Raw genomic sequence first — 13,747 nt, forward strand, 5'->3', positions numbered from 1 at the left:
GGGCACCCTCCCACCCTAGCTTGATTTTAGGTGTGTGCTTCACCCCAAAACGAGGGTTTATTTTGGGGTAGGGCTTATATTAGGTCCACCCCCAAAAAAATCAAGCTAGGGCTTATTTTCGGGGTAGGTTTTACTTTTGGGAAAGCACAATACAAGAACAAATATGCACAAGCAATTAACAACTTGCTTGTGGAAGATGGCTTCTTTACATCTTAAAACAATGCCTAACTAGAGGTCCAAAACAATGTTTCAGAGTGTGCAGGAACACTTTAAAAAAACCTATGGTATAAATTGTTCCCTAGATGAGCAAGAAATACAAGAATGATATAAAATGTAGGACAGCTACACAGAATAGAAGTCAAAGACAAAGAAAGTCATGTTGTATCATTGCTGCCATATGGTATTAGACATTAGAGGACATGAAAGACAAGCTGTTAGATTAGTATAGCTATGGAGAAGAAAATGTTTAGTCATTTCAAATAAGTAAAGTAAAGGCCAAGAGTGCATGATTCAAAGACAAGCAACATTCTAAAGAAGGAGAAGATTACCAGCTTCAAATTATTTGGGGAATCAGGTAATCTAGTTGATGCTTTGATTTATGGACACAATGCCAAATAATGAACAACAGTTCTCTAAAGAAAGGGAAACAAAACCAGGGGCAGAGTCTCTGGTAGATCATCTGATGGGAGGAGGTTAGTCCTGCATTAGACTGCCCCATCCCATGTCTTGTACCATCTATGCCTAATTTGGAATGATGTCTACTCTCAGTGAAGCAATTAACTGGTACTCGTAATTCAAAGAAAGGTCAGTAACATTATGAAGGCAAAATAAGTCTAACAAAAGAAGGTAATTTGACTTGAGCTTAATGTCTTCTGAAATTAGTAAAATTTGTCATGTTCTGTTATGGAACTCAATTTATCTAGCCAAGCATTTTGCTAATGAAGTCTTACTCTTGGGTTATACTTTATTATATTTTCATCTAAGGTAGCATGTGGGAAAATGAGAGTGCCATCTCTTACATATACAAAGCATGTTAAAAAAACAGCAGCTTGGATCAAATAGGAACATGAGGGTACCTCTATGTTAATAAAATAGTATTCACTAGGGTTGGGGAATTAGATCTAGACTAGGAATTAAAGTCAATCCCCACCTATCAGAATGAGTCAGATGATGTTACTAAAGAGTAGGACTGAAGGAAGAAAGATACCTTTCTCTACTAAATTCCCCTTTCCCAGATGTCATTAATTTCATGTGACAGATTAAGAACAAGGGAGGGAAGGGCAGAACTGAATTTATAAAGTGCATTTAAATTTGCAAGAGAAACACAAACAGAAAACTGTTGCCATAAACAACAGTTTCTGCATGGCAGAATATAAAGGATTTTAGAGAAGACTTAGGGAAGAATGAAAGGAGGGACTGGAGGATTACTCAGTCCCAAGAAAGAGAGAAGTGTGAGAGAGAAACTCAAAATAGTCTGCCTTGATTTTATTTAGGGTAACATGTGACAGAGAGAAACTGTGACAAACCTTCAAGATTCTGTTAGGTATTAACAATGCAATCCTGAATGAATGGGATTTTATTGTAAAGACATGCATGTGGATTCAGTGATAGAAAGCTGCAAGAGACACCATTTCACAAAACCATTCCTCCTTGGATGCAATGTTGAGACTCCAGCTATAGAAATGAGTACTTGATTCAGCCTGAATTTACTATTCCCAGATAAGAATACTAAAATTCATTGGACTTAGCTTACACATGAGCAGACATTCAGGATTTGTGTGGTGATTTTATTCCCATTGTAGTATCAAGTTAAAACTAATATTTGCAGATTTTTTAAATTATGAAACCAGATTACAATCTACCTACAAACTGGCTGATTGCACAATTCTCTCATTAATGTGAAACTGCATTTGGAATTTGAAATAGACTCTTACTCAATGAAGTACCATTGCTCTATCAATTCAACGGATCCACACAGTTAAAATGCCACTGAAACTAGATGGCCCCAATTAATGGCAATAAAATAAATTTGGAGCTGAGAAAGAAGATGAGGGACTGTATCTTCTCCTTACTGAATCAAAAGTCTTTCAATTAGGGTAGGCTTAAATTTAAGGGCAAGGAGAAATTGAAAATCATATGCAATCATTAAAAAAAGAATGATTTTTTTTTATAGTTCTGTCCACTTTCAGTTTCCAACTGAGGACATGTAGGAATAAAACAATATCTTGTAGTACCTGCTACATACTATAGTACAGACATGTCAAACACAAGGCCCGCGGGCCCACAAAATGGTTTCATGCGGCCCACGAAGCCATCCTGGAAACAGTGAGGGAACGGCCCCAACTGCCTTGACCCTGGCCCAGAGACCCTCCTTCTGCCAGAGACCCTCAGATCTGTCCCACTCCTGCCCAGGCCCCCATAGGCACCCTTGATGCGAACGATGTAGAGCTGGCCATGCCCACCCAGTAGGCCATAAGCACTCTAGCCACGCCTACCCAGTAGGCCACACCCACCCTGGCCATACCCACCCAGCCCTCTGAAGGCAACCACAATGGTGATGCGGCCCTCAATGAAATTGAGTTTGACACCCCTGCTGTAGTAGGTCACCGATACTTTGATTTTCAACAGCACTGCATTTTAATCTGTGTAACCTAAGCATGACTAATTATCATCTCCCTTAAAAAAAACCACACAGATAGTCCTTAGATGGCTTGGTTTTGTTTTGTTTTGCCATCAGGAATTAACAAGACTCTCCTCCTACGAAATATACCTTTAAGGGCCACATTCATGTCTTAATAATGGTACGTGTATGGATCTACAAAAGTAGATACATAATTGACTGAAAGTTAAGTAGCCCTGAGGTTAAGGCTGCAATGTAAGGGTTTATATACAGATAGTCCTCAACTTACAACAGTTCATTTAGTGACTGTCCAAACAACGGCACTGAAAAAAAGTGATTTATGACCATTTTTTACACTTATCATTGTTACAGCATCCCCATGGTCAACGTGATCAAAATTCAGATGTTGGAAACTGGCTCATATTTATGATAGTTTGAGTGTCTTGGGGTCATGTGATCACCTTTTATGACCTTCTGACAAGCAAAGTCAATGGGGAAGCCAGATTCACTTAACAACGGGCTTACTAACTTAACAACTGCATTGATTCCCTTAACAACTGTGGTAAGAAAGGTTGTAAAATGGGGCAAAATTCACTTAATAAATGTCTCGCTTAGCAACAGAACCTTTGAGCTCCACTGTAGTCGTAAGTCAAGGACCACCTGCACTATTCCACATCGATATTAAAATTTCAGTTATGCGTGAAATTTTATGCATTAAAACATTCTCTTTCTTACAGTTATCACCTGTAAGAAAGACTCGTGTGATATATTTCATGTGACCTCTCCTGACACAATGCTCTGCTTGGTTGTCCCCATCCAAGTCTGCCTGAAGCATTTTTACTTGAAATGCTACAGATAATTCCCATTTTTCTGAACTGGTGTCCTTCAAATGGGACATTTCTTCTGGAAGATGGCAGGTTGTGAAAGCTGGCTAAAGTTCCCAGCCTGGCTGCTGTGTTATTTGCTTTAAATACTTGCCTGAGCTATAGTGATATCATTTTAGTGAAGGTACTCTCTATTCCATGACATACTATGGGGAAATCGTACTGCATTGCATGGAGTGAGAATCGATGACTGCTAGGTAATAGGCTTCTCACTGCTATCTCTTCAAATGCTAGCCTAAAAGATAGAAATGGCTTTGGTTGCTTGCAGCTACTTAAAAAGCAGAATTACATTTAAGAGCATTGCTTGCTGTCAAAGGACTTCAGTGCTGACTCTATAAAGTAGCATTTCCACAATGCAGCCTTCCAGCTACATTTATAAACTTGAATTTATGAAGCTAAGAGTTTCCTTTCCTCTCAATCTTTTCCTCACAACTGTCCTGAAATGCCTCTGTGAGGAAGCAGAAAAGGGTAGCTTTGAACTGCCCCAAGCCCTATTCTGCCTCAGTAACAAGGCCAAAGATGGGACAAGTTCAAGAAAGTGCTTGGTGGGCTTCCCTGGATTCATCTGCCCTTCTACCAAACATTGCCAGCCAACACAAATAACATAGACCAATTCCTCTTAAGATGGGATAGAGCTGAAAGGCAAGTGTGTTTCAACAGCTAACCAGAATAGAGCCCTTAATCACCACTTTTATGTGCTTTGCACCAGTGGATTCAGGCCCCCTTTGAAGTCACTCAAACAAAGCATGTTAAAGATACTCTTGGACTGTGCATTGTATTTATGGCTGATAGTGAGTTTCCCCCTGCCACATGCCCACCTTCCAATTTCTCCTGCCAGGGCCACCAGGCTTGAAATCCCAGGGAGTGCTCCTGCCTTATTTAAAATATCTGTCCAGGAAAGCCTCCACCCCTTCCTTTCCCTGTGTAAGTTAATATAAAAAGGTGAAATTCAGTTGCACCAGGTCATTTTCAAACTTTAGCCAGACTTTTCAGCCTGAGAAGGAGATTACTTTTAAATCTGTGGTGTGAAAGAGAGTAGATCAAACATGTTTATGTTTATTGGACTTATATACCGCCCTTCTCCCGAAGGACTCAGGGTGGTTCACAAGGAATTTAAAATAACAATACACATTACAAAAGTTAAGAGCAATTAAAATAATTAAATTTAGCCCTTGAATAAAATAAAACCCCTATTAAACTCCAATTAAAACCCAATTAAATAAAATTACAATTAAAATTCTCAGTCCTGGCCGGAAAGCTCAAAGAGCCAGGTCTTCAGGTCCCGGCGGAATGAACGAAGGTCAGGGGCAGTCCTAAGCTCTACGGGCAGCTGGTTCCAAAGGGCAGGTGCACCCACAGAGAAGGCCCTCCCCCTGGGTGTTACCCGCCGGCAATCTTTTGCCGGCGGTACCCTGAGAATGCCCTCCCTGTGGGAGCGCACAGGACGAAGGGAGCTTGATGCCGGCAGCAGGTGTTCCCTCAAATATCCCGGACCCAAGCTATTTAGGGTTTTATAGGTCATCGCCAGCACCTTGAATCTCACCCGGAGGGCAACCGGAAGCCAATGCAGCTCACGGAGCAGAGGTGTTACATGGGAGTATCAGGAAACCCCCATCACAACTCGCGTGGCTGCATTCTGCATCAGTTGAAGCCTCCGAGTGGTCCTCAAGGGCAGCCCCATGTAGAGAGCGTTGCAGTAGTCCAACCAGGAGGTCACGAGTGCATGAGTGACTGTGCGTAGGGCATCTCGGTCCAGATAGGGCCACAACTGGTGCACCAGGTGAACCTGGGCAAAGGCCCCCCTGGTCACGGCTCCTATATGATCTTCAAAACTGAGCCGCGAATCCAGGAGGACGCCCAAGTTGCGAGCCCTATCAATGGGGGGGTAACACCTCACCCCCCATCATTAAAGGTGGAATAGACTGGTTAACCCGAGATGCCAGTATGCACAGCCACTCAGTCTTGGCAGGATTGAGACGAAGCCTGTTTCTCCCCATCCAGACCTGGACCGCGTCCAGGCAACGGGACATCACGACGAGGGCATCGCTGGGTTGGTTTGGGGTGGAGAAAAAAAGTTGGGTATCATCAGCATACTGATGATACCCCACCCAGAAACCACGAATGATCTCACCCAGCGGCTTCATATAGATGTTGAATAGGAGGGGAGAGAGAACCGACCCCTGAGGAACTCCACAAACAAGAGGCCTCAGGGCAGATCTCTGCCCTCCCGTCAACACTGACTGTGAGCGGCCCAGGAGATAGGAGGAGAACCACTGCAAGACAGTGCCACTCCCAACCCCCTGAGACGCCTCAGTATGATACCATGGTCGATGGTATCAAAAGCCGCTGAGAGATCTAATAGGACTAGGACAGAGGAACAACCCCTGTCCCGAGCCCGCCAGAGATCATTCACCAGCGAGACCAATGCCGTCTCCATGCTGTACCCAGGCCTGAAGCCTAATTGGTACGGGTCAAGGTAATCAGTTTCCTCCAGGAACAGAGGAAGCTGATGCGCCACCACACTCTCAACAACCTTCACCAAAAAGCAAAGGTTGGAGACGGACGATAATTATTTAAAATCGCTGGGTGCAGGGCAGGCTTCTTGAGAAGGGGCCTCACCACCGCCTCCTTCAAAGCAGCAGGGAAGACACCCTCACTCAAAGAGGCAGATATTACTGCCTGGAACCAGCTTCGTGTCTCCTCCTGAGCTGAATAAATCATACACACATTCTTCCTCTTTCTTTTCCAGTTCCTTAATATTTATTTTTCTCTGAAGTAAAGAGATATAAATTCCTTCTCTCCCTGCCACCTCTACAAGGATTACTTTTAACAAGGTTTATTTTCCATTTTTGAGGTTGACAGCTATTTATTTATCTATTTTGAATCCAGGATCATTTATTCCTGTTGGAATAAATCAGCACAAGCTAAATAGGTAAAAGGAGCTAGGGTGGCAAAGTGGTTAGAATGCAATATTGCAGACTAATTCTGCCGACTGCGAGCAGTTTGGTCCTGACCAGCTCAAGATTGACTCAGCTTTCTATCCTTTGGAGGTCGGTAAAATGAGGATCCAGATTGGCGAGGGTAATATGCTGACTCTGGAGACCTCTTAGAGAGGGCTGTAAAGCACTATGAAGCAGTATATAAGTCTAAGTCCTATTGCTATTGCTAAAAAGTGGCCAGATGGGAGAGGGCAGTCCATTCTGCTTAGAATGCCCAGCAAGAGTTAAGGTAGAGCTAAGGCCCACCCTTTAAATACTGTAGCTCATCACCAACAGGGAGGATCAGGCACCAGGTTGGTTGTGTCAGAAAATGAGAAAAGTGACTTCACTTAAACTGGAACAGCTAAATGTATCTGCCTTTCAGGTGAGTTGCAGAGGACATGCAGGTAGTATTGCTAACTATACTTAAGGAATAAATCCCATATAACCCTTAAGTATAGTTAGGAAGATATCTTCACACTACAGTGGGAGTGATAGGAGCCTTCAGTAAAGGATGAAAGGGTGATTTTAGAAGATGTTTCATATAAGTGCCACACACCTTTTACAGGTATGCCTTTTCTCCTATTCCTAGTCTCACTTTAGGTATGAAAGCTGGCTGGGGGACTTTGGGCTTGTTGCTGTCTCTCAGCCCAACCCACCTTGCAGGATTGTTGTGTGTGTGTGTGGGGGGAGAATAGGAGGAGGAAGGAATATTCTGTTTGTTCACTGCTTTGAATTATTTATAAAAATAATAAAGGCAGGGTAAAAAAACTCATCTAAAAATCTATTCAAAGAAAATATGTCCCCCCCTTTTGCTATGTCCAACTGGCTGAGGTTGAACAAAATCAATTACTTATCATTTAGCTGGTTACTACTCAGCACTTTATTTTAATTGGAATTGGAGTGTTTGAGGGAGAATACAATGTTTTAGTAAATTACTCAAATTGAAAGAAAGTATTTCTATGAAAACCATTATATGCCATTAATAAGTCAACACATTTCTCAGGAAATGAACTCAGCTTTTATTATTAGAAATAGCCATCAGTTACTAACTATCACTGTACCAATTATTATAGTTATAAATGAACAAATTAAAATTATTGGTTGGACATTAATAAAACCAGTTACAGATTTCAGTGGTAGAAAAGTGGTTAATAAATTCTTTGTTCTCAGATCGCTTATTAGTGAGAACTTTGCTATTTGGTCATGCAATTTCTTCTACTAGAACATTGCTTCCATGTGGACAAGGATGAAAACATATTTTTAGAAAGAAAGAAAAATGAGAACAGTTAATGAATTAAAGTAAAAGGCATCTACGAGTTCTTGGAATTTGGATCCATCTTGTCCTTTTTCATTCTGTTTGTCAAACATTCTTCTTGTAGGTTTATACTGAACACACAGCTGTCCTTTAGTTTTGGTGATAACAAGAACATATTTAGTCCTGATGATTGTAAAGACATATTTCCTTTGGCAACAATACAATTCTTTGACACTGCCTTCTTCACATTTGTCATTTTCTTCTTCTGAGATATTTTATTGATTTCTCCCTCTAGCCTACAGATAGTGGAATTTCCTGGTTGTCCCCTATTCCAATACTGAGCATCTCCAACCCTGCTTAACTTTTTGCAAGCTTAGTTGCCTACATACTGCCACCTACTGTGAATTCATTACATTGCATAGTTAACATTTAATTTAAAAAAATGTCAGGTCAGAGTTCTACTGTTAATGGAAGGAGGATTCAGCAGAAACTTTACATTGGAGAAAAGCAAAATATTCCATTTCATTCCCATTTTCCCCAGCATCTGAAAGACTCACCGGAATGTAAGAACTCAGAAATGCAATTATTCCAGGCATGAAATACACATACAATTCAATGTATTTCTCACTTTAATTTGTAAATAACAAACAGAGGTTGTTCCTTATTTGATGTGTATATCAACACTGGAGTAGTGTAGCAAATCAGTGGTCTCCCTAGATCACACACAGTGGTGGGATTCAGCCGGTTCGCACCGGTTCAGCAGAACCAGTAGCTAAATTTTGCTGAGTTTGGAGAACAGGCTGAATGAACACTGCTTCCAGAAGTCCGTTCTAGGCCTCATGTAAATATGGGCTTTTACATGAATCCCACTCCATATTTTTGAAACATTCTGATGCAGATCCTTCTCCTTTTCCCCATTAATGAAGAAGTATGTTTTGTTTGCCATTCAGGACAGTGTATTTTTATCCCAGCAAAACACTGTGCCAACACTGCACAATGTAAGTTACAGTGAAATTCCCTAGCTAGGAAAGATTTGGTTCAACAGAAGAGAAGATTAGATTTATGTCTGTAATGATAATTCATAAGCAAAAGTTCAGGATAGTTTTAAAGGAGATTTTATGGACTTCTGATCAACCTGACAAAAAGCCATTAGATCACAGTAAAATCCTACGAGACACTGGCTCAGCTCAGAAATAATCACATTTCCATCTTTATTCTTCTCAAGACAGGATTTTCAGTAGAATGTAACAGTGCATGCTCCCAAATTAAGATTATATTGAATGGAACCTTTTGGGAGACTTTTATTTATGTGTTATTTATTTGCTCAGGGATTTTACATTTACATTTCTATCTTAGCTGGATATACTGCAGTAGCTTTCAGGTAACCTACTGTTCCTACATTTATGTGTAGATTTGATACCATTTTTACTGCATTGATTAGTTTATAGTTTATATGAGAAAAACATGCTTTGCCTCTATGTGGTGCTTTGTTACAGGAAATTAACACTATTTGCATTGTTGATGCTCAGAGATGATGCAATTGGCTACAACAAGGGATTAGGTGAAACTTCAGAGGCCTCTTCTGGCATTAATCAAACAATGGCGTCTGTGCATGCAGCTTCAACTCTTTGGAGAAGGGATCCTTTTTGAAAGAGCTTTGAAGGGGCTTAATGAAAGCTAATCACCCTTTAACAGTTTTACCCAGCCCACGGGTCGGCAACCCACAGCTCTGGAGCCGCATGCGGCTCTTTGAGCCGTCTCCTGTGACTCCCAGTCCTCCTCCGCCGGCGGAGGTTTGGGGAGCTGCGCGCGCAGCTCTCCAAACCTCCACTGCCCCGTTTGCAGAGATGCTGCCTTCGTCCATGTTTGACAAAGGCAGCAGCTCTCCAAACAGCTCTCCAAACAGTTTGCAGAACTGCTGCCTGCGGCGGAGGTTTGGAGAGGTGCGCGTGCACTCTCCAAACCGCCGCCGTCCCATTTGCACAGCTGCTGCATTCGTCCATGTTTGACAAGCGTGGCAGGTCTCCAAATGGGCAGTGGCAGTTTGGAGAGGTGCACGCGCACCTCTCCAAACCGCCACCATCCGGTTCGGAGGTCTGCCGCGCTCATCAAACATGAACCAATGCGGCAGGTCTCCAAACCGCCGCCGTCCTGTTCGGAGGTCTGCCGCACTTGTCAAACATGAACCAACACGGCAGGTCTCCAAACAGGCGGCGGCGGTTTGGAGAGGTGCATGTGCACCTCTCCAAACTGTCGCCGTCCCGTTTGCACAGCTGCCGCGTTCGTCCATGTTTGAAGAGCGCGGCAGGTCTCCAAACTTAAGAACTTAAATTAACTACATTGCATTTTCTCAAAGTTTTGCCGACATGTAGCCTGGGTACATGTATGCTTACACAGAAGTAAAGTCCACTGAGGTTAGTAGTATTCCATGAAATGTGTGCCACTTTCTGGAACTTTGGCTGAATTACTTTGTCAGTTTACTATCTGAAAACTTAGTTGTTTCTTGGAAGGAACAGAGCAATTAAAATTTTACAAAACTGCAACAAGCTTGTGAATTTTGAGAACTGTTCATAAAGGAAATTGCTTAGAATGGGAGGAAGAACCATGACTGATTTGGGGGCCACATCGAAAATTAATATTTACCCAAAAGGAACAGGTTCCTAAATTTAGGATGTTCCCTTTATGAAAATGGAAGTTTGAAAAGAAAAACTCCTTTGTCTTTGCTATGTAAATTATTTGGGAGAACAGAAGTAGTATTTCTTTCAGGTAAATAATATAGATTTGTTTCTCCTTGGCAACACTGATGCTATTGTTTTTGCTTGTTCTGTGCATGCGCCTGCATGCCCACAGGCACGCGCACATTTTGCAGCTCCCACTTTTTTGTCTGTATGACGGAACCAGTTCCGAGTGGCTCTTTTGCTGTTTCGGGTTGATGACCCCTGACCTAGCCCTATTGCTTTAGTCTTTATTTAGTTTATTCTGTGAGAACATTAGAGGTAGCTAATAACTCTGGATGAAGCCTTATTTCCAGTGAACTGGCTTAAAACAATGCCACACCATAGGTTTTCCTCTCCTCTCCTCTTCCAGGTGAGCAAAAATACGAACAATTAAATCCCATATTTTTTTTATTTTATTTATTTGTGGGTTTTTTTGCACATGCCTAGACCAGGGTTTCTCAACTTTAGCAATTTCAAGGCATGTGGACTTCAATTTTCATTCTCATGCTGGCTGAGGAATTCTAGGAGTTGGAGTCCACCTACCTTAAAGTTGCCACGGTTGAGAGACAGTGCTCTAGACAGTTTCATAAAAGCTTTTCAAAATTGAGGCCCCACATCATTAAAGTGTTATGAAACCTGGATTCATCACTTTTATGAAGGATTGTGTAATTCTAAGTCACAAGTGGAGAAATGACCAGAATGGAATGGGATAGAGAATAGAGAATTCCATTCTCTATCTTCAAAAGAAAGAGAAGAACTGAGGGGTTTAATTCAAGATGGCATCCTGATGATAAAGTGCTATTTAGAAGCTTGTTGTTGCAACCAATTGCAATATACCTCAGTAGTAACCTTGAGTAAGCAAGGTATTTGAAAGCAGTCATGAGAGTGAAAAGATAACTTCTAGCTGGGTTAAAGCTGTACTCACTGCTAGAACATTCACAATACAAAATATTAGAGATCTGAAGAAGAGAAAGAAGAATGAAAGAGGGCATAGCCAATATTGCTAAATATCAGCATGGGGAAGATATTGAGCTCTTGAAACTGACAAGCTCTTGTTTGCTTTTCATTGTCACTTCCTCTATCATCAATTTTTGTATTATGTGGCATAAAGAGAGGATTTTATCCCTCTATTTCCAGAAGTATATCCCTCTATCTCTAGCTTTCTCAGGTTGCCTAATCTAAATCAGCCCAAATCAACTAGGAGTGAACAAATAAAAAGGATTTAGAGGAGTTGGAGAGGGAAAGGCTTGATCTCTAGATATGCTATAAAAACAGAGGAAGAAATAGCAATGGTCAGAGAAGACCTCTTTTCTTTCACAATGACCATTACCAGGTGATGTAACCTGAGGTTTATAGACACTTCCAAACCCTGAGCAGACAAAACTTTAGTTTACAGTTAATTATTAGATTGAATTCTCTGCTAATGTGTTTTGTAATTTTGAATCTGAGCTTTTCTCCACCTTGTACTATCCAGATGAGTCAAAAATAAATAGGAACAAGTTCAGGAGTGTAGATGTTAAAACTCAACACCACTTGAGAATACAAAGGGGGAAAATTGTCTTAACTATACTTTGTCAATATGGACTGGGAATCTTTGATTTAAAGCAGATTGGGAATTCTTTAGATCCTCAAAGAAAGTACAGACAATAAGAGATGAGACATAAAACATGGTTGCTTAACAAGACCCAGTGCAGTCCTGCGTATTAAAAAAAAAGAATTTGTATGTTGTGGTTGGAAACTTCAAAGTCTTCATGGCAGAACTAAAATGTTTAGAATTAAAAGAATATAGATGGGGAGTATTTCAGAAACTTGAAGAAACAAGACAGTAACATTTTATCATTCACAATTACAGCATCTGTATTGGCATGGGAGAGGGCATGGTTTATTTTTATTATTTTTATTCTGCCTTTCAACAATGATTTATATCAAGGTGTATTACCATATAGTCATAAAGTACACTACATATAAATAAAACAAGAGCAAAAGAAAGTGGCCCAAGTAACATTACTATTCTAAACTCTCCAGTGGGGCTGATACTTTATGTTTAGGACAAAGGCACTGAAAACCAACCAACCAGCTATTTCTAATGCCAAAATTCTATACCATAAAGCAGTGATTCCCAACCATTTCTATACCCTGCACCCCTAGAGCACTTCTCACCGCTAGAACACTTCTGATATATTCTTGCACCCCTTACAAAAGTTTGAAATAATGGTAACAAATTATGCATATACAACTATAATTTTGAAAATCCAAGTTTTTGTACCTCCTGTGAGGATCGCTGGTTGGGAACCCCTGCCATAAAGAAAGCTTTCCTTTTCCAGTGATATCAAATAGGCAAATAACCCAACATAAGAAGATTCATACTTACCTGTGCTGCAATTCTTCATTGCAAATGAGTCAACAGCAGCTACACTCCTGTTTCCATTAGCCATATACTCCAAGGAGATCCGAAAAGGCTTTTCTAGATATCCAACCCTTTGCTGAAGAAGCACCCAACTGTTTACATGACACAACAATAAGAAAGAAAAGAGAACAAACATGGTAAGGAAAGATATAGCTGGAAACAAGCATATTTGCAGAAGTATTTATTCCATACCTGTCCCATCATACAGTTCACCAAGGGTTCATTGGTTACCAGTTGTCTTCCGGGTGAGATTCAAGGTACTGGTAATGGTGTTTAAGGCCCTACATGGCATGGGTCCGGAGTACCTTAGGGAGCACCTGCTGCTGGCATCAACTTCCCTCCGCCCTGTGTGCTCCCACAGAGAGGGCCTCCTCAGGGTGCCACCGATCAGAGAATGTCGGTTGGTGGCCCCCAGGGGGAGGTCCTTCTCTGTGGGCGCCCCGGAACTATGGAATCGGTTGCCGGTTGAGCTCCGGATGGTGCCCGACCTTCGCTCCTTCCGTCGCGAGTTGAAGACACATTTATTTGAACAAGCTGGCTTGGCCTGACGGGGGATGGGTTGGGTGTTTTATTGTCATTTTTAATATATATACTTACTGTTTTTAGCTTGGGCATATGTTTAATTTTTTTTTAACTTTTGTATTTTTTATATGTCTGCCCTGTTCACCGCCCTGAGTCCTTCGGGAGAAGGGCGGTATATAAATAAAATTATTATTATTATTATTATTATTATTATTATTATTATTATTATTATTATTATTATTATTATTATTATTATTATTATTATTATTTCTACTGAATTCCCTTAAAAACAAATCCTAGTTGCTTTGAATAAAACTTTGTAAGGATTTGAGCTATTACTAAGACTGGATGCTACCAGCTA

The 13,747-nt window shown here is 41.0% G+C and overlaps 1 protein-coding gene across 1 annotated transcript in view; it reads right to left on the reverse strand.

Moving 5' to 3' along the window:
- The window catches only part of ALK (ALK receptor tyrosine kinase), a gene marked incomplete at both ends in the record, with an annotated part of 722,117 nt that overhangs the window by 218,506 nt on the left and 489,864 nt on the right, over positions 1-13,747 (reverse strand). The window contains one exon of the mRNA XM_083376785.1: positions 12,829-12,956. Within this exon, the coding sequence (XP_083232911.1) occupies positions 12,829-12,956 (128 nt within the window). The remainder of the gene's footprint in view (positions 1-12,828; positions 12,957-13,747) is intronic.

Source organism: Vipera ursinii (genome assembly GCF_947247035.1).
Source record: "Vipera ursinii genome assembly, chromosome: 1".
In the NCBI taxonomy this organism is placed as follows: domain Eukaryota; kingdom Metazoa; phylum Chordata; class Lepidosauria; order Squamata; family Viperidae; genus Vipera; species Vipera ursinii.